Source organism: Dendrobates tinctorius, unplaced genomic scaffold (assembly GCF_039654945.1).
Source record: "Dendrobates tinctorius isolate UK_male_01 unplaced genomic scaffold, ASM3965494v1 ptg000001l, whole genome shotgun sequence".
Lineage (NCBI taxonomy): Eukaryota > Metazoa > Chordata > Amphibia > Anura > Dendrobatidae > Dendrobates > Dendrobates tinctorius.
This window is the reverse complement of record NW_027361669.1, coordinates 12,096,058-12,117,980: the sequence shown is the minus strand read 5'-3', so window position 1 is coordinate 12,117,980 and position 21,923 is coordinate 12,096,058. Positions and strand designations below refer to the sequence as shown.

Sequence of the window (21,923 nt, the reverse complement as noted above, 5' to 3'; positions counted from 1 at the left end):
GGTGAATCAAGATGAAAAAACACAGATAGAAAGATAGGCTGAGCAAATGATGGGCCCCAAGCTAACTAAATAGGACAGGACAGGAAAGCTGCTGTCTGCAAGCCGCCAAAAACCCTATCAAAACAAGGGCCAACAGGCTGATAGGGAAAAAGGCCCTGAAGACGCTAGGCTTCAAAAATACTATATCAGCACTCAGGTATTTTCTGAAGACAGAGCAAAAAGGAATTCTACTCACCCCAGCAGGGTATGGCAGAAATTCAGAAAAACAAGACAAAACAAAACAAATGCAAAAAGCAGTGGAGAAAACTTAGCCTTTGAGGAGCAGGAATCAGACTGGTCTCCTAGAATCCCTCAGAGAGATCACCAGCAAGGCAGAAGGGCGTCGGCTGCCTTATATCCAGTCAGCAATTCCCGTCACCCAGTCATCATCATCATCATCACCCAGGTGCTTGGTAATCAGCCTCACTACCTTCCTTCACCAGAAGAGGGAGTTCATCAGACCTCAATGGTGACGGGGAAAATGAACTCACAACAGTACCTCCCCCTTGAGGAGGGGTCACCGAACCCTCATCCACGCCACCAGGGCGATCAGGGTGAGCCCGATGAAAGACACGCACCAATCTTTTGGCATGAATATCAGAGGCAGAGACCCAGGAATTATCATCCTGACCATAACCCTTCCACTTAACCAAATACTGGAGTCTCCATCTAGCCAGACGGGAATCCAGTATCTTCTCTACCTCATATTTCATGTTACCTTCAACCAATACAGGGTCCAGAGGTGCCACCCCAGGAACTACTGGTTCAACAAACCTCTTCAACAAGGACTTATGAAACACATTATGGATTTTAAATGTGACAGGAAGAGCCAAACGAAGAGACCGGATTAATAATCTCCAAAATCTTGTAAGGTCCAATAAATCTAGGCTTAAACTTAGGAGAAGCCACCTTCATAGCGATATTTTTTGATGATAACCAAACCATATCACCAACCTTAACCCCTTCACTACCAAGGGTGGTTTGCACGTTAACTACCGGGCCAATTTTTACAATTCTGACCACTGTCCCTTTATGAGGTCATAACTCTGAAATGCTTCCGTGGATCCCAGTGATTCTGACATTGTTTTCTCGTGACATATTGTACTTCATGTTAGTGGTAAAATTTCATTCATATAACTTGCGTTTATTTATGAGAAAAATGGAAATTTGGCGAAAATTTTGAAAATTCCGCAATTTTCCAACTTTGAATTTTTATGCCCTTAAATCACAGAGATACGGCACACAAAAAAGTTAATAAGTAACATTTGCCACATGTTTACTTTACATCAGCACTATTTTGGAACCAAAATTTTTATTTGTTAGTAAGATATAAGGGTTAAAAGTTGACCAGCGATCTCTCATTTTTGCAACACCATTTTATTTTTACGGACCACATCACATTTGAAGCCACTTTGAGGGGTCTATATGATAGAAAATACCCAAAAGTGACACCATTCTAAAAACTGCACCCCTTAAGGTGCTTAAAACCACATTCAAGGAGTTTATTAACCCTTCAGGTGCGTCACAGGAATTTTTTGAATATTTAAAAAAAATTAACATTTAACTTTTTTTCACAAAAAAAATTACTTCAGGTTCAATTTTTTTTATTTTACCAAGTGTAACAGGAGAAATTGGACTGCAAAAATTATTGTGCAATTTGTCCTGAGCACGCTGATACCTGATATGTGGGGGGGAACCACTGTTTCGGCGCATGGCAGAGCTCAGAAGGGAAGGAGCGCCGTTTGACTTTTTCAATGCAAAATTGGCTGGAATTCTGATCGGACGCCATGTCGCGTTTGGAGAGCCCCTGATGTACCTAAACAGTGGAAACCCCCCACACGTGACCCCATTTTTGAAACTAGACCCCCTAAGGAACTTATCTAGATATGTGGTGAGAACTTTGAACCCACAAGGGCTTCACAGAAGTTTATAATGTACAGCGGTACAATTAAAAAATCATATTTTTTCCACAAAATGATCTTTTCACCCCCAATTTTTATTTTCCCAAGGGTAACAGGACCCTAAAAGTTATTGTGCAATATGTCCTGAGTACGCTGATACCCCATATGTGGGTGTAAATGACTATTTGGGCACATGGCAGAGCTCGGAAGGGAAGCAGCACCATTTGACTTTTTTGGCTGGAATTGAGATCAGACACCATGTCGCGTTTGGAAAGCCCCTGATGTACCAAAACAGTGGAAACCCCCACAAATGACCCCATTTTGGAAACTAGACCCCCCAAGGAACTTATCTAGATGTGTGGTGAGAACTTTGAACCCCCAAGTACTTCACAGAAGTTTATAACGCCCAGGCGTGAAAATAACAAAAAATTTTTTTTCCACAAAAATGATATTTTTGCCCCAAAATTTTTATTTTCCTAAGGGCAGCAGGAGAAATTGGACCCCAAAAGTTGTTTTGCAAATTGTCCTGAGTAGGCTGATACCCCATATGATGGGGTAAAACACTGTTGGCAGAGCTTGGAAGGGAAGGAGCACCATTTGACTTTTTCAACGCAGAATTGGCTGGAATTGAGATCAGATGCCATGTTGCGTTTGGAGAGCACCTGATGTGCGCAAATAGTGGAAACCCCCAATTCTAACCCTAGCCCTAACCCTCATGGGAAAATGGAAATAAATACATTTTTTTAATTTTATTATTTTTCCCTAACTAAGGGGGTGATAACGGGGGTTTGATTTACTATTTATGGCGGTTTTTATGTTTGGCGGCTGTCGCACGCTAAAAGACGCTTTTTATTGTAAAAATAGTTTTTGCATCACCACATATTGAGAGCTATAATTTTTCCATATTTTGACCAACCGAGTCATGTGAGGTCTTATTTTTTGTGGGACGAGTTGACGCTTTTATTGGTATCATGTTCGGGCATGTGACATTTTTTGATCGCTTTTTATTTCGTTTTTTGGGACGCAGAATTTACAAAAACCAGAGTTTCATGAATTTCTTTTGGGTGGTGCGTTTACGCCGTTCTGGGTGCGGTAAAATTTATAAGGCGGTTTTATTCTTCGGGTCAGTACGGTTACAGCGATACCTCATTTAGGTCGTTTTTTTATGTTTTGGCGCTTTTATGCAATGAAAACAATTTTATATAAAAAATAATTATTTTTGCATCACTTTATTCTGCGAGCTATAACTTTTTTATTTTTTCGCTGATGATGCTGTATGGTGGCTCGTTTTTTGCGGGACAAGATGACGTTTTCAGCGGTACCATGGATATTTATATGCGTCTTTTTGATCGCGTGTTATTACACTTTTTGTTCGGCGGTATGATAATAAATCATTATTTTTTGCTTCGTTTTTTATTTTTATATTTTAAGGGGTTTGCTTAAGGGGTTAACTATTGGGACAGTTTTATAGGGCGGGTCGTTAGGGACGCGGCGATACCAAATATGTGTACTTTTATTGTTTGTTTGTTTTTTTATTTCCAAAAAATGAATTTATTGGGGAATATTTTTTTTTTTTTTTTTAATTTATTTGGCGATTTTTTTTAAATTATTTTAACACTTTTTTTTAATTTTTTTTTTACTTTATTACAATGTCACAGGGGGGACATCACTGTCCTGTGACAGATCGCTGATCTGTCACACAGATCACTGACAGATCAGCGATCTGTCACAGGCACTGCACAGGCTTCCTCATGCCTGCGCTTTGCAGGCACTGAGGAAGCCAGCTTCCTGCAAGCCCCCCGGAGGTCCCCGTCGCCATATTGGATCCGGGGACCTGCAGGAAAGGAGTCCCCCACAGCAGCGCTGCACATTGCGCTGCCGTGGGGGGCTCAGGGAAGCAAGGAGGGAGCCCCCTCCCTGCCGATGCTTCCCTTTAACCCCCGGTACACCGCGATCGTGTTTGATCGCGGTGTGCAAGGGGTTAACGTGTCGGGGGCGGTCCATGACCGCCCCTGACACATTGTGCCGGGTGTCAGCTATGATAATTAGCTGACACTCGGCCGCGATCAGCGGCGCTCACCACGTGGGCGCCGCTGATAGCGATGACGTAATATTCCGTCCATGGTAATTAGGTCCATGGTCACATGGACGGAATATTACGTCAATTGTAGGTAAGGGGTTAAACTGGGGACCAATGGTCCTATGTCGGTTGGAAAACCGCTGGGCCTTTTCCTGGGAGAGAGATAACTTATCCACCACTTGGTCCCAGATCTGGTGCATTCTCTCCACCACAGTGTCAACACCTGGGCAGGCAGAAAGCTCCACCTGCCCTGAAGAAAATCGAGGATGAAACCCAAAGTTACAAAAAAACGGTGACATCAAAGTGGCAGAACTAGCTCTATTATTTAAAGCAAATTCGGCCAAGGGCAAAAATGAAACCCAATCATCCTGATCAGCGGAAATAAAACATCTCAAATACGACTCCAAGGTCTGGTTTGTTCTCTCCGTCTGCCCATTGGTCTGAGGGTGAAAGGCAGAGGAGAAGGACAACTGAATTCCCAGCTTGGAACAGAAAGTCCTCCAAAATCTAGACACAAACTGAACTTCTCTGTCAGATACAATGTTCTCAGGAATCCCGTGCAAGCGAACCACCTGTTGCAAAAACAGGGGCACCAACTCAGAGGAAGATGGCAACTTAGGGAGTGGTACTGTCATGATCCCAGTGCAGATTTTTGAGCTGCACACCGGGGGTTAATGTCTGGAGCTCTGTGCTGGTTTTGACCTGCACACTTGGGGTTAATTATTGTGGCCTCTTTCTGGTTCTGGGAGAGCTTCATAAACCCCTGGGTAGCTTCAATCCCTGCCAGTTATACTTTTGCCTTTGGCCTAGTGTGCTGACCCCCGTGTGCCTGTTTGTTGCTATAGCTTGTTTATATGGTTCTGACCCGGCTCTGTTTCCCGTTGTGAGTTTGCCTGTTGATTTTGTACTGCGTTATTATCTGTGTATGACTCATTGCCTGTGACCTGACTACTCTCTGCTCGCCCCTCTTGTACCTTGCAGCTATCTGTGTATAACTCATTGCCTGTAACCTGACTACTCTCTGCTCACCCCTCTGGTACCTTGCAGCTATCTCTGTGTGTGACTCATTGGCTACGTCCTGACTATTCTCCCTGTCTATGCCCCTTGGTAACTTTGTCTCGTAGTTACTCTGCTAGGAATTGTCTTGCAGCTCCTAGCTCTGTGGAGTTTAGGCCACGCCTCTAGCAGTCACGTGCTTCAGGTCCTGCGGCTCTGAAGTACGCATCTATTCGGTTGCTGCCCGCTCCAGAGGTAGCTTTGAGCACTCTTTCGCTTTACTCAGGACACGCACACTGGCTCAGTGAGCAAGTTCAGTGCGGTGTCTCTGACAGGTACAAGATGAACCATCTTAGAGAACCTATCACAAATCACCCAAATAACAGTCATTCTCTGAGAGACAGGCATATCCCAGGGCATATGTCCCAGGGTCCGGCCACCCTTACCAATCTCAAACCCTGTGCCTTCTTCTCCAAGAAGTTCTCTTCAACTGAGAAAAACTATGATGTAGGCAATAGAGAACTTCTTGCGGTCAAGCTGGCATTTGAGGAATGGAGGCACTTTTTGGAAGGGGCGGCTCACCCTATCACTGTTGTCACGGATCACAAAAATTTGGCATACCTTTTTTTTCACGATTTCAGTTCTCAATTACTTTTCGACCGGGGTCCAAAAATGTTAAAGCGGATGCCCTGTCCAGAAGTTTTGATCCAGTGTCTCCCCCTGAGCCGCCGTCCTCCATTCTTCACCCAGGGGTGGTAGTGGCGGGGGTCTCAACTGAGTTGGAACAAGAAATCCTAAGGGCTCAGGCCCTAGCTCCGGCAACCAGGCCAAGCGATAAACTGTTTGTTCCAGATTCATTGCGGCCTAGACTTCTGCAGGAGTTTCATGATTCTAGGCTGAGTGCTCATCCAGGTATCATGGCCACTAGAGAGGCAGTAGCCAGGGGTTTTTGGTGGCCTTCATTAAGGTCCGATGTCAAGGAATTTGTTTCTGCTTGTGGCATATGTGCCCGTTCCAAAAGCTCGCATAACCAGCCGGCTGGGGAACTCATACCTTTACCGGTTCCTGATAGGCCATGGACTCATCTTTCCATGGATTTTATTACCGGCCTTCCACCTTCCAGGGGCAATACCGTGATCTGGGTGGTGGTGGATAGGTTTTCTAAACAGGCCCATTTCATTCCCTTGGCAGCATTACCTTCAGCAGAAACATTGTCAAGGTTGTTTGTGCAGCATGTGGTCCGATTGCATGGGGTACCCCTGAATGTTGTGTCTGACAGAGGTGTGCAGTTTGTGGCCAAATTTTGGAGGGCGTTCTGTATGAAATTGGGCATCTCACTCTCCTTCTCGTCGGCATATCACCCGGAGAGCAATGGTCAGACAGAACGCACCAATCAATCCCTGGAACAAATTCTCAGGTGTCTGACCTCCGCCAGACAGGAGGATTGGTGTGATGCGTTACCGTTGGCTGAATTCGCTTTTAACAACCGGGTGAGTCAGTCCACCAACATGTCCCCATTCCTGATTAACTATGGCTTTAATCCGCATTTTGGGGAGTTTTCTCAGGTGGATTCCGGTTGTCCAGGATCAGAGGGGTCTGTTCAACGGTTAAAAAACCTCTGGGCTGAAGTCCGGTGTAATATCTCTTGCGCCCAGGGGAGATACAAATATTTTGCGGACAAAAAGAGAGCCTCGGGAGACATGTTTCAGGTGGGAGAGAAGGTTTGGCTCTCCACGCGTAACATCAACTTAAAGGTACCATCAGTTAAGTTGGGACCAAAGTTCATTGGTCCGTACGAGATTATGGAGATAGTCAACCCTGTGGCATATAGGTTGCGTCTCCCCGCCTCCTTAAAAATATCTAATGTGTTCCATAAGTCTCTGTTGAAACCAGCAGGATCTGTCAAAGAGAACTCTGAGACTGTTGTTCCTCCAGTGCTGGTGGAGGGTCAATTGGAGTATGAGGTCGGACATATTGTGGACTCTCGGCGGGTGCGCCGCTCTTTGCAGTACCTGGTCCACTGGAAGGGATATGGACCAGAAGAGCGCTCATGGGTCCCTGCTCGCTCGATACATGCGGATCGCCTGGTTCAGGCATTCCATGCCAAGTACCCGGGGAAGCCTGGGGGTCCAGAGGCCCCCCGTTGAGAGGGGGGTACTGTCATGATCCCAGTGCAGGTTTTTGAGCTGCACACCGGGGGTTAATGTCTGGAGCTCTGTGCAGGTTTTGACCTGCACACTTGGGGTTAATTATTGTGGCCTCTTTCTGGTTCTGGGAGAGCTTCATAAACCCCTGGCTAGCTTCAATCCCTGCCAGTTATACTTTTGCCTTTGGCCTAGTGTGCTGACCCCCGTGTGCCTGTTTGTTGCTATAGCTTGTTTATATGGTTCTGACCCGGCTCTGTTTCCCGTTGTGAGTTTGCCTGTTGATTTTGTACTGCGTTATTATCTGTGTATGACTCATTGCCTGTGACCTGACTACTCTCTGCTCGCCCCTCTTGTACCTTGCAGCTATCTGTGTATGACTCATTGCCTGTGACCTGACTACTCTCTGCTCGCCCCTCTGGTACCTTGCAGCTATCTCTGTGTGTGACTCATTGGCTACATCCTGACTATTCTCCCTGTCTATGCCCCTTGGTAACTTTGTCTCGCAGTTACTCTGCTAGGAATTGTCTTGCAGCTCCTAGCTCTGTGGAGTTTAGGCCACGCCTCTAGCAGTCACGTGCTTCAGGTCCTGCTGCTCTGAAGTACACATCTATTTGGTTGCTGCCCGCTCCACAGGTAGCTTTGAGCACGCTTTCGCTTTACTCAGGACACGCACACTGGCTCAGTGAGCAAGTTCAGTGCGGTGTCTCTGACAGGTACAAGATGAACCATCTTAGAGAACCTATCACAAATCACCCAAATAACAGTCAGTCATTCTCTGAGAGACAGGCATATCAGAGATGAAATCCATTGAAATATGGGTCCATGGCCTCCTGGGGACCGGCAAAGGCATCAACAACCCACTAGAACGAGAACAAGGTTTAAACCGGGAGCAAGTCCCACAGGACTGCACAAAATTCCTGACATCACGAGACAAGGCGGGCCACCAAAAAGACCGACTCACCAGATCTCTAGTACCGAAAATACCTGGATGACCAGCCAATGCAGAGCAATGAACTTCAGACATCACCCTCTTCTTCCACTGGTCAGGAACATACAACTTTCCCCTGGGACAACGCTCAGGTTTGTCCTCCTGGAACTCTTCCAGAGCACGTCTCAAATCGGGCGAGATGGCAGAAAGAACTACCCCTTCGCCTAAGATGGTAGCAGGCTTGGTCACCACAGGAGAATCAGCAAAGAAGCTCCTAGAGAAAGCGTCAGCCTTGACATTCTTAGTGCCAGGAAGAGACCACAAAATCAAAACGTGTAAAAAACAAGGCCCACCTAGCCTGTCTAGGGTTCAAGCGTTTGGCCGACTCCAGGTAAATCAAATTCTTGTGGTCAGTGAGGACCACGACTTGATGTTTAGCTCCCTCCAACTAATGTCTCCACTCCTCAAATGCCCATTTCATGGCTAACAGTTCCCGATTCCCCACATCATAGTTACGTTCAGATGGAGAGAACTTTCGGGAAAAGAAAGCACAGGGATTCATTTTAGATGTTACAGGATCCTTTTGGGACAAAACAGTTCCTGCACCAATCTCAGAAGCGTCCACCTCTACCTGGAACGGGAGTGAGACATCAGGTTGCCGCAAAACCGGGGCAGAAGTGAATCTTCGCTTCAGCTCCTGAAAGGAAGAATCAGCCTCCGGAGACCAATTCAACACATCAGCACCCTTCTTAGTCAGATCAGTCAATGGCTTGGCAATACTAGAAAATTTTGCTATAAATTTCCGATAAAAATTAGCAAAACCCAAAAACTTCTGGAGGGCCTTCAAAGAAGTGGGCTGAACCCAATCATAAGTGGCCTGTACCTTGGCCGGGTCCATTTCAATAGTTGACGGAGACAAAATAAATCCCAAAAAAGAAATCCTCTGTACCCCAAAAAGGCATTTCGATCCTTTGACATACAGGGAATTCTCCCTCAAGATCCGGAACACAGTCCGAACATGTTCCACATGAGAATCCCAATCCTTGGAGAAGATCAAAATATCATCCAGATACATAATCAAAAATGTATCCACAAAGTCTCGGAAAATGTCGTTCATGAAGCACTGGAAGACAGAAGGGGCATTAGTGAGCCCAAAAGGCATCACCAGGTACTCAAAATGTCCCTCCGGAGTATTAAACGCGGTCTTCCATTCATCCCCATGCTTAATGCGGATAAGATTATACGCCCCCCTGAGGTCAAGCTTGGTAAACCAGCAAGCTCCTTTAACTCTGGAGAATAGATCCGAAATCAGGGGTAACGGATACTGATATTTAATAGTAATTTTGTTGAGGGCACGATAATCAATACAAGGCCTTAATGAACCATCCTTTTTGGCCACGAAAAAAAAAACAGCACCTAAGGGTGAAGAGGATGGTCTAATATGACCCTTCTCCAACGACTCCTTAATATAGGATCGCATAGCCTCGTGCTCGGGTACAGATAAATTGAAAAGTCGACCCTTGGGAAATTTACACCCAGGGCTCAGCTCAATTGCACAGTCATAACTCCTATGAGGAGGCAAAGACGCAGACTCATTCTCACTAAATACATCATAAAAGTCCTCCAAATAGTCAGGAACATCATGCGACTGAGGAGAGGTGGAAAAAACCGGAGCCTCACTAAGGGCATACCGACAACCCCAACTCGCCACAGACACAGATTTCCAATCCAAAACTGGATTATGAATTTGCAACCAGGGAAACCCCAGAACAATGGTATCATGCAAATTATGCAACACCAAAAATCTGCAATTTTCTTGATGGTCTGGGGCGACCCGCATTACCACCTGGGTCCAAAACTGAGGTTTATTTTTCGCCAAAGGAGTAGCATCAATCCCCCCTCAAAGGGATAGGCGTCCGCAGAGGTGTCATCGGAAATCCACAACGTTTAGCAAAATCCAAGTCCATTAGGTTCAGGGCTGCTCTCGAATCCACAAAAGCCTTGGCGGAAAATGTGGACACGGAGCAGATCAGAGTAATTGCCAGAAGAAACTTAGGTTGAACACCACTCACAGAAAACGTGTGTGCAAAACGTTTCTCTCGTTTAGGACAGACAGAAATAATATGCGAGGCATCTCCACAAAAAAAACACAGCTTATTACGCCTTCTGAACTCCTGACGTTGCTCCCTGGACAAAACTCTATCACATTGCATAGGTTCAGACACTTGTTCAACAGGTGGCAACACCTCTCGTGCAGTCCTGCGTTCACGTAAACGCCGATCTACCTGAATGGCTAATGACATAGAATCGTCAAGACCAGAGGGAACAGGAAATCCCACCATAGTATCTTTTACGGCTTCTGACAAACCCTTCTGAAAGAGAGCTGCCAAGGCATTATCATTCCAGGTAGTAAGGACCGCCCACTTTCGGAATTTTTGACAGTACAATTCTGCAGAATCTCGACCCTGGCTCAATGCCAACAGGGTCTTTTCAGCCTGATCAATAGCATTAGGTTTGTCATACAACAACCCCAAGGCTTGAAAAAATGCGTTCACATTAGTCAGAATAGGATCATCTGGTTTCAAAGAAAACACCCAATCCTGGGGATCGCCACGCAGAAAAGAGATGACAATTTTAACCTGCTGCGTGGAGCTCCCTGACGAGTTAGGCTTCAAAGCAAAAAATAATTTACAATTATTTTTGAAATTCAAAAATTTAGACCGATCCCCAAAAAACACATCAGGAGTAGGGATCTTTGGTTCAGCAGCATGTGAATGAGCAAGGTAGGCGGAAATTCCCCGCACTTCCGCAGCGAGCTGCTCCACACGATCAGACAATTGCTTTATCTCCATTGAGAGAAAAAAAAATTCCCCCTACGGCCTCAGAGATATAGAGGAAAGAATATACACACCTTTTTTTTTTTTTTTACAATTCTTTCCTGCTATTGAGTACCCTAGGATCTGCGGTATGGCTGGTGATTCTGTTATGAATGAGTCACCGTAGGAGGCAAAAACAGAAATACTAGCTAAGTCCAGAAAACCAGAGAAGTTGGCAGCTATCAGATTGCAGACCCCTGAACCTATCAACAACAACTAGCAGTAGCCGTGGGGGGTTCCTACGGTGCCCTAGACCCCTCGATCACAGCCGGAGAACTACATAGCCTAAAGACAGAAAGGGAAATCTAAACTGCCCCAGAGCAGACCCCAAAGCAATAGGCAGCCCCCAACATATAATGACGGTGAAGCAAGATAAAAAAACACTCACACAGATAGAAAGATAGGCTGAGCAAATGATGGGGCCCAAGCTAACTAAATAGGACAGGACAGGAAAGCTGCTGTCTGCAATCCGCCAAAAACCCTATCAAAACAAGGGCCAACAGGCTGATAGGGAAAAAGGCCCTGAAGACGCTAGGCTTCAAAAAGACTATATCAGCACTCAGGTATTTTCTGAAGACAGAGCAAAAAGGAATTCTACTCACCCCAGCAGGGAATGGCAGAAATTCAGAAAAACAAGGCAAAACAAAACACAAATGCAAAAAGCAGTGCAGAAAACTTAGCTTTTGAGGAGCAGGAATCAGACTGGTCTCCTAGAATCCCTCAGAGAGATCACCAGCAAGGCAGAAGGGCGTCGGCTGCCTTATATCCAGTCAGCAATTCCCGTCACCCAGTCATCATCATCATACCCAGGTGCTTGGTAATCAGCCTCACTACCTTCCTTCACCAGAAGAGGGAGTTCATCAGACCTCAATGGTGAAGGGGAAAATGAACTCACAACACTGGGGAGAGATGGGTGCACTGAGGAGATGGCTGCACTAGGGAGATGGCTGCACTGGGGAGATGGATGCACTGGGGAGACGGCTGCACTGGGGAGACGGCTGCACTGGGGAGACGGCTGCACTGGGGAGACGGCTGCACTGGGGAGACGGCTGCACTGGGGAGAAAGGCTGCTTTCACATCAGCGATTATTGCCAAAGTGTCTGCATTAGTCATACTCACCAATAGGGGAGGCAGCACTAAAAGTGCCTAGGGCAGCATAAACTCTAAATACGGCCCTGGCTGGGACCCTTACGATCTTAAGAACCATGGCTCTGAAGAGCCCCATGTGACAAGAGTAGCGGTTGATCATGTGCATACCCAATCAATTACTTTTTATTTAAGTGCTTGGCTATTTTCGGTGGTCCCATTAAGAGCCAATGGAGCAGAATTGCGTGTGATCAACTAACACTTCATTCAGAGGGTGCTCTTCAGAACCCCAGTTCTCAGGATCAGGAGGAGTCCCAGCAGCCGGACCTTGGTTGATTAGGAAGTTATCACCTATCCCATAGATGGGGATAACTTCCAAACATGAGAGAATACCCCTTTAACATCTTCATGACTTATAATGTATAAGTACGTCATATCCCGGCATTTGATGCGGGCTCCGGCGCTGAGCCCGCATCTTTTCCGGGACATAACAGCTAATTTGATCATCTGTCATGTGCCCTTAATAGCTGTGGGTGGAATTGCGGTCCACCCACGTCTGTTAACGTGTTAAATGCCACTGTCAATCTCTGACAGTGGCATTTAACTAGCGCTTACAGGAAGCACATCACAAATCCCGCTCACTGGCGCCCGTGTCAAATGATCACTGGGTGCTGATGGGTTGACATGAAAACTGGGGGTCTGCAGAAAACCCCCATGCTTGTCATTGAAGAACTCATATGAACACCAGCCCGTTGCTGCAGTACATAGGAAATTATTTTTGCTACACGTAGCAGGGCGATTGAAAGATCGCAGCTTCAAGTCTCTTACGAGGCTATTAAAGCAAGTAAAAAGTAGAAAAAAAGTTTTTAAAAAATTCCATATAAAAAAAATACAAAAGTTCAAATTACTCCCCTTTAGCCCCATTCAAAATGAAACAACACAAAAAAAATCAAATACACACTTTTTTTGTATTACTGCATTCAGAAATGGCCAAGCTATCAAAATATTATAACAATTAATCTGCTTGGTAAACGGCGTAACAAGAAAAAAAAACTTATGTTTTCACGTTTTTTTGCTCGACCAAACATTGTAATGAAATGCAATAACAGGTGGTCAAAATATCATCTCTACACCAAAATGGTATCAATAAAACTTCAGCTTTGCGTGCAAAAAAAGCCATCACACACCCAGCCCCAGATCTCAAAAAATGCTACGGGTCTTGGAAAATGGCGCTTTGGTAGATCAGCTCACTCTGCTGCACATAGAGGTAAACACAGGAATGCTATCTCTTGAAAACATCCACTGGTTTATTGTGGTAATAAACCAGTGCAGAGTTACCAAATAAACATGGCCATTCTAGCCTAATGGGAAAGCAAAGCAAAACAAATGACACAGTCCGCGTTGCTGCGGGAATCCTGCCTGCTCAGGAAATAAAACACAAAAAAGGTTCAACTTTCCTTACCATCAAACACAGCTCTGGAGCTCTTGTATCCGGACACACCCAACACTGAATGAGCCAGAAAGCTGGTGCATTTATCCTCTGGACTCCACCCTGGGTTGGAGATATGGTGAACAGCTTCTCCCCCACTCTTGAGCTGTTCATTAAACATGGCCGATTAACCCCTCTCAGCATTTAGTGTGATGGAGCACTTTCCTAGGTTCATATCACTGAAGCTAATAACCTCAGTGATACATATCTCCCCTTCAGTACTTTGCCATGTACTTTGTCACACGGGATGAAATGCATTAAGCTCATGAGCATGGACAAGGGCCTACTCCTGTACCGGGTCTGCCAAGTTATTCACCCCTGGTTGGTATTGTATAGTACTAAAAATAAAAGTAAAATATTATTATATCCCAGTGAATCCATATTACATGGGTCTAGGTTTTCTTCTTCCAGGGTTATTAACCACGATGTGTGCGGTGTTGTAGGCACTTCTTCAGCTATTATTTTATCAATGTCATCACATATTCTTTTACATACACGATTTACAAGCATAGAAAAAAATAAAAGGTATCACACACACCAACTCATTCGTTGTTGCTTTTAATGGGAAAGGCCAGATCTGAGACAGAGGTATCTAGTAATCCATTTGTACAAGTGCGGGGAAAGTTTTCATCCTGAGTCGATCTAATTCAGTCCGGAGCATAGCAATCTCTTGTGCTTGAGCCTTTACAAGATCAACCAGTTTCCTGCGCTGAATGATGTCCATGTATCTGTCCCTGGCGTTCTTCTCAGAAGTTTGTTCTACTCCTGTAAGCAGAAAAAAAGGGTATTATTTAAATGAACTCTCATATATGACTGGGGTTTCTTTAACTCCTCAAATAAAGCTACTCTCAAATAGCCGTGTAAAATGGACTGTTTTCCTATTGTGTCATCCATATTACCTCCTTTTTACATCTATGTTTCATGAGTTTTTTCCTCATCCATTTTTAAAAACTGAAGTGGGTAGACTGTCTGAACTTTCATTTATCTATTGCCTCGTAAGAATGGATCAGTAAAACAGATGAGATACTGAAGTTTCAAGGAAATCTTCAGGTTTTCATCCATGTTTAATTGCTCCCCATAGACTTTAATAGCAAAGTCTGATCCGCAAAAGGATGAGAATAGAAGATGTCCTGAGTCTCATAGATCTATTTTTAAAACTGATGTGAGTAGGGATCAAGGAATCTCTATGGGCATGTGCATAGGTTAGTGCAAACCCAATTCATATTGGACAGTCCAGAAATATCTGCAACAAATCTGCTACATGAGAACATACCCAATCTCTACCCGGTCAAATGGCTGACTCTAAAAGCATTATAAATAGAGATAGGCAAACCAGAACCATAAAGTTCGGCGTCTGTACCAAACATCTACTCTTCGGGCACGGACCACGAACACAAACTTCTCCAGGAAGTCCATATTACTGTTCGGTTTTGGAACCCTGGACATAGGATATTTCTCACACTGTCAGCTGTATGACAGCACGAGAAACACCAGCGGCTTAGATCAGCGGTAAGATTATTACCATCGGTCAGAGCGTTGCGGTTCCCACGCTGTCAGATGACGGCATGAGCCCGCAGCTGTGAACGCAGGTAAAAAGTTTCCACAGTTCATTGGCCCGGTAGAAGTGCATCAAAAACCAAGACAGTAAATTGGGGTCTTAAGGGGGCTTTACACATAGCGATATCGCTAGCAATATCACTAAAGCGTCACCGATTTTGTGATGCAGCAGCGATATTGCTAGCGATATCGCTACATGTGATACCACCAACCGGCTCCCCCGCTGGCTATCGCTGATCGTGCGAGATCGGCCTGGTCCATTTCTTGTCGTCGGCTTCCTGCTGGCGCCGACGAGCGAGCCATGGACGCAGGCAGAAGACGGACACCCTCGCCGCGTCTGAAAGGTGAGTACAACCGCCGACCGCTGCTGCATCGCTAGTGAGATCTGCCTGTTTGGCAGCTCACTAGCGACCACTTAGCGATGCACCAGCAATCCTTACCGGGTCATATCGTGGTCGGGATCGCTGGTGCATCGCTAAATGTAAAGGGGCCTTTAGTGATAGGAAAATCAAGTATGAAACAAACAAAAAAAACCCTTAAAAGATAACTTTTTTGGATATTTATAAAAGCCCAAATATATAACATAATTTTATCTTCTTAAAAAAGCAGTTATAGAGGGTCTGGTAATGACAATCTCATAGAATTTATCCACTGAGATATAAGATAAAGGAATAGCGCATTAGTTTAACGCTAATGCATAAATGACGCAAAAGGAAGAATCTAGGGAGGATAGATTGTACGTCTCCCCATATGTATCCCTTCCTAACAGCGGAGGTTGGCACCCCGGGTAGCGAAATGGCGCCCCTGCTCAACGACAACTGACCCTCACCAGGACTCCTTAACAAAGCCACCACCAAAAAGCAACGATAAAGCGCTTATAGTGCAAAATAAAATATCTGGTCCTTAGTGCATGGTCTATACTGAGCCATGCAGGAATAAAGCTCAATATTGCAAACGAGAGGTAATGCTCGCAAAAGTATGTATTCACTGTGCCTTTGTATATTAATATCTCAATGTAGTGAAAAAGATGACCAAAATAATATCCCAAATCAAGGGGGTTTATACCATATAGAAGCCTATCTCTCATATGAGAGAAAGGTTTTTACACAAAAGGCATAGGCAGAAAAATGGTCCCGCGGCAAACAGCATAATCATATACATACATGCATGGCCTCAATAGACAAAATGTGTAGTAGCCCCAATAGCACCATGGATCCTTTTAAAGCACATGTGTATTAAGAAACCATGTCCAAAAATGTAGATTGACACTTATCTCAGAGAGGCTGATACCCCATCCCAACATGTTACTCCCCTATTGCCAATCCAAACATGGTTCATCAGGGGAAATGGTAACGGTGAGCCACAGGAAGCATCTGTCAATGGAACGCTGCATGCATATCATTACCAGACCCTCTATAACTCCTTTTTTAAGAAGATAAAATTATGGTTTTCCTCTCACTAAGACCCCAATTTACTGTCTTGGTTTTTGATGCACTCCCACCGGGCAAAACTTTTAATTTAACTTTTCGGCTGAACCCAAACATCCAGGGGTTCACCCATCACTAATTATAAAAACACAAGCAGGTCAAATACAGAAGTTTATGTGCAGAAATCTAGCAAAGTTCTTAAAAGAAGCAACTTGGGAAAGGGGGCAAACATACACTTGAAGACGTTATCCTATCAGGACACAGATGAGAGGATCAAGATGACTAAACTGCTATTGAACACCAGACTGACTACATTTTGGACCCTTATACACACAAGACTAACAGTTCCACAAGCCTGCTCATACCTGCAGGTTCACTGAAGGTCAAAAGTGTATGGCTGGCGCCAGCCAGTTAATGTTCGGGAGAGATGTCATGCATGTCTGATGTCAGACTATCAATCACATTATTTTTCCTGAGATTAACCTCAACTCAACATTGTCAGCTGGCTGATTTCACAAAGAGTACATAAGTGTGAGATGGCTGTCGGCCAAATGATCGGTTGGAGCATCGTTTGGCTAACAGCTATCTAATGTGTGTAACACTGGTGGGTGTGGACCAACTGCACCACAGGTCGGGCTTACCCTGGAAAGGAGTTACTAAGTGACTACCTGGTATTCACTAAAGCCTCCGATCGGGAGGATAACTTTGGCCACCGGTAGTCACCAGGTACCACTCGGGCAGTTCCTGGGTCTGCAGCAGGGTCAGAGATAGAGGGAACGAGGAACAGGTGGACAGAACATCCAAGGTCAGGGCAACACACATTTCAACCTGAAGTAAGGGCGAAACTCGCGTTGGGACGACAGGACCACATGTCACTACAGTCTTTCCTACTATAACATGTAAGTGATTCACCAGTGTTTATTTTTGGGACATTTATCTCCCCATCAGGGTATAAAATATAGTCACAGGAAAATATATTCCATATTCAATTGCATAGGCACAGGAAAGCATATTCTGTTACCAAATATTTTAGTGTACGTCTATCTCCATACATGTGGTCCTCCATTGTGTTACTCTGCGTTTTTACCTTTACGTGTTTAATATCTTTATTATTTCAATAAAAGCTATGTTTAATGAGACTTTAGTGCACCGTATTTTTCTTTTATGGTAATTATCCTTATCAGGCGCGTCTCAGATTAAATATTCTATATACTAATATGCTCAGTTTTGTTAGTGTTAAATAATGTTTTTGCTGTTTTTCCTCAAGCGTGGAAAATTCTGCTCCACTATAGAAACTTACCTCTAAGATCAGCTGAAGAAATTGCTTCTATATCCCTATAAGGCTTCTACATACAGAATATGTAATCATTAAAGTGGCTTCATTACCCAGGAACACCAAGACGCAAATATCAGCTTTATTGGGTCTATATGTGTACAAATCCCAAAGTTTCCCACCATTTGTGATGAAACATTCCGATCATGTCCTGCTAATGTCTTCACGTTGTTCTTTGAAACTTACCAACCACATCATATATATGCTTCCTTTCGGAGAAGGAGAGGAGCGTGTCCTGTAGATCCGTCTCTAGCTGAGTATTTGTCTCCTCCTTTCTGGTAATATGTTTTTCCAAGTCTTTAATAACTTGCTTGTACTGTTTCACATTTTTCTCATGTTGCTGCAATAAAACAGGTAATATATAGGTCCAGTATATAACTCATGACAGCACAATATAGAAAGAGTGGAGAGCAATCCCTGGTATTCTGATTTTTACTTCTTTCTTGCACTACCTTGACAACAGTAACCCTACAATCATTTTGATAGATGTACAGCAGCAGCAGAAATCATGATACTACAACAAGGTGACCAAACAGAGTGGTGCTTGTTATGTAGGCATCTCCCCCCAGGTGAGAGTACATCACCCCCAGGATGGACAACCACCACTACCACTTATTTTAGGGGTCCTCTTCATAGAATAACTTCCCCTACAATTCCTAACAGAATTAAGTGATCTGTACCTCTTAATAAGCAAATATATCACCGTCCAGAGTGTCAATAAATCTCATTCAATTCTCATCATAAGCGTTTATACTAGTAAAAAGAGCTCTCCATGTTTCAACTGAAGATCAACAGTTTCATTCTCTAATCTCAAAAAACTTACTTTTTCTTGAACTTTAATGGTCTCCTCCAGTATCAGTATCTGACTAGATATGCGACTGTCGTAGTTTGTTTCATTGAGGAACTACACAAAGACAATTTCAGTTAAAAGCAGACAACTCAAAGCAGTTTATAAGATCAAGAGTCTATAACTCAGTATAAATTATCATAGCCATCTACAGTCATATGTAAAAGTTTGGGCACCCCTATTAATGTTAACCTTTTTTCTTTATAACAATTTTGTTTTTTGCAAGAGCTATTTTAGTTTCATATATCTAATAACTGATGGACTCAGTTATATTTCTGGATTCAAATGAGGTTTATTGTACTAACAGAAAATGTGCAATCTGCATTTAAACAAAATTTGACCGGTGCAAAAGTATGGGCACCCTTATCATTTTCTTGATTTGAACACTCCTAACTACTTTTTACTGACTTCCTGAAGCACTAAATTGGTTTTGTAACCTCATTGAGCTTTGAACTTCATAGCCAGGTGTATCAAATCATGAGAAAAGGTATTTAAAGTGGCCACTTGCAAGTAGTTCTCCTATTTGATTCTCCTATGAAGAGTGGCATCATGGGCTCCTCAAAACAACTCTCAAATGATCTGAAAACAAAGATTATTCAACATAGCTTTTCAGGGGAAGGATACAAAAAGTTGTCTCAGAGATTTAACCAGTCAGTTTCCACTGTGAGGAACATAGTAAGGAAATGGAAGAACACAGGTACAGTTCTTGTTAAGCCCAGAAGTGGCAGGCCAAGAAAAATATCAGAAAGGCAGAGAAGAAGAATGGTGAGAACAGTCAAGGACAATCCACAGACCACCTCCAAAGACCTGCAGCATCATCTTGCTGCAGATGGTGTCACTGTGCATCGGTCAACAATACAGCGCATGCATAACGCCTTTTTGTATGACCAAACAACTCAATCTTTGTTTCATCAGTTCACAGGACCTTCTTCCAAAATGTAACTGGCTTGTCCAAATGTGCTTTTGCATACCTCAGGCGACTGTGTTTGTGGCGTGCTTGCAGAAACGGCTTCTTTCGCATCACTCTCCCATACAGCTTCTCCTTGTGCAAAGTGCGCTGTATTGTTGACCGATGCACAGTGACACCATCTGCAGCAAGATGATGCTGCAGGTCTTTGGAGGTGGTCTGTGGATTGTCCTTGACTGTTCTCAGCATTCTTCTTCTCTGCCTTTCTGATATTTTTCTTGGCCTGCCACTTCTGGGCTTAACAAGAACTGTACCTGTGTTCTTCCATTTCCTTACTATGTTCTTCACAGTGGAAACTTACAGGTTAAATCTGAGACAACTTTTTGTATCCTTCCCCTGAAAAGCTATGTTGAATAATCTTTGTTTTCAGATCATTTGAGAGTTGTTTTGAGGAGCCCATGATGCCACTCTTCATAGGAGAATCAAATAGGAGAACTACTTGCAAGTGGCCACTTTAAATACCTTTTCTCATGATTTGATACACCTGGCTATGAAGTTCAAAGCTCAATGAGGTTACAAAACCAATTTAGTGCTTCAGGAAGTCAGTAAAAAGTAGTTAGGAGTGTTCAAATCAAGAAAATGATAAGGGTGCCCATACTTTTGCACCGGTCAAATTTTGTTTAAATGCAGATTCCACATTTTCTGTTAGTACAATAAACCTCATTTGAATCCAGAAATATAACTGAGTCCATCAGTTATTAGATATATGAAACTGAAATAGCTGTTGCAAAAACCAAAATTGTTATAAAGAAAAAAGGTTAACATTAATAGGGGTGCCCAAACGTTTACATATGACTGTATAAGACAGGATAATCTGGATAGACAGGGATACGAGTGGTTACATAGGATGTTAGGTCAAGAAATATAAAAATACGTCACTTTGTATTGTAGCAGTCTAGAACAAAAAAACTTGTACTAATGTAGAACAGCCACTTGTTATCCTTCATCAGGTGTCAGAGCCCTATGAAAATATATAATATTTGTGTGGGAGCAGGGGCATACATAGAAATCATGGGGCTCCCGAGCAGAAGCCCTATTTGGGCCCACCCCCTAAAAATAATAAAAAGTATATATTTGTGGCGGAGTCACAGAAGAACATATCTTTCAACTTTGCAGCGCTTATAAAGTAATTTTGCTCCTATTAAAGCCTCTTCGTGTTGCCACGACTGAAGATAACCCTTCCATGGCCCATAAAGTGTGATACCAACTAAACTGCCCCCCCAATACAGTATGATACCCCCACTGTGATCCTAACATAGTATGATGACTCTGATACAGTCCTCCCACAAAGTAAGAATGCCCTTCACACAATGATGGCACTCCATGAGACCCACACGCAGTATGCAGCCCCCACAATCTTCCACAAAATGATGGCCCTATATAGAGTATCATGGCCCCTACACTCTATACAGTAAAATTTCCTGCACCCCAAACAGTATAAAGGCACCACAAAGTTGTCCACTCTGTATAATGGCCGCCCACACAATAATGGTCCCCACAAAGTATAATGGACCCCCACATAGTCCTCCAAACAGTATAATGGCCCCCCACATAGCCCTTCAAATAGTCTAATGACATCGACACACTCCTCCAGATAGTATAATGCCCCCCCCACACAGTATGATCACTCCAATGAGTACAATGTACTCATTGACTACAAAAAAAAAGAAAACAACTTACCTCACACTGTTCACCCAATTCTCTGGTCTCTGGAGAATGTATTCTGAAGGTCTGAACAGCTGGCACGATGTAATAACGTCAACACACTGGCTGCACTGAGACATCAGAGCTCAGACGCACACTGAGAATGATGGATTAGGATGCAGATAGTTGAAAATGTGATGCCTGGTGGGGGCTGACACCACTCCCCTATCTCACGGTCCCATAGCAACAGCGTGTTCTGCCACTGTCAGCAGTACACCACTACGCGGTAGCTTTGAAATGATTTACCGTATGTCAAATGTACACTGCAAAGGGTATGACCACACACCTTAGGTAGCTGTCGGCATACTTTCCAAAACACATGAATGCTTTGCTCAGATGTTCATGTATACTCCATGGGGAGACAATTTTAGCAGTGGCTTATCGAAGGATTGAGTGCTGGAATTCAAAATAACTGATTTTTCTTTCTTGAGAACCAGATTAGACGGTCGGCTGAGCCACTGGTATTGAAAGTTTTGACCGATTTTACGCTGTGTATGAGAGTCTTTAAGGTTGTCAGGAAAATATGAACCATTTTCCATTGTCTGG

General features: G+C 43.9%; 1 protein-coding gene across 5 annotated transcripts in view; it reads right to left on the bottom strand.

Annotated features, from left to right (window-relative positions):
- Positions 1-14,084: 14,084 nt before the first annotated feature.
- CFAP43 (cilia and flagella associated protein 43) overlaps positions 14,085-21,923 on the bottom strand; it is a 93,683-nt gene continuing 85,844 nt past the window's right edge. For all 5 annotated transcript variants that reach the window (XM_073566104.1, XM_073566119.1, XM_073566126.1 and 2 more), the window contains 3 exons: positions 18,683-18,763; positions 18,046-18,199; positions 14,085-14,307 (listed from right to left, as the gene is read on the bottom strand). In XM_073566104.1, coding sequence (XP_073422205.1) covers positions 14,135-14,307; positions 18,046-18,199; positions 18,683-18,763 — 408 coding nt within the window. In that variant the 3' untranslated portion in view covers positions 14,085-14,134. The remainder of the gene's footprint in view (positions 14,308-18,045; positions 18,200-18,682; positions 18,764-21,923) is intronic.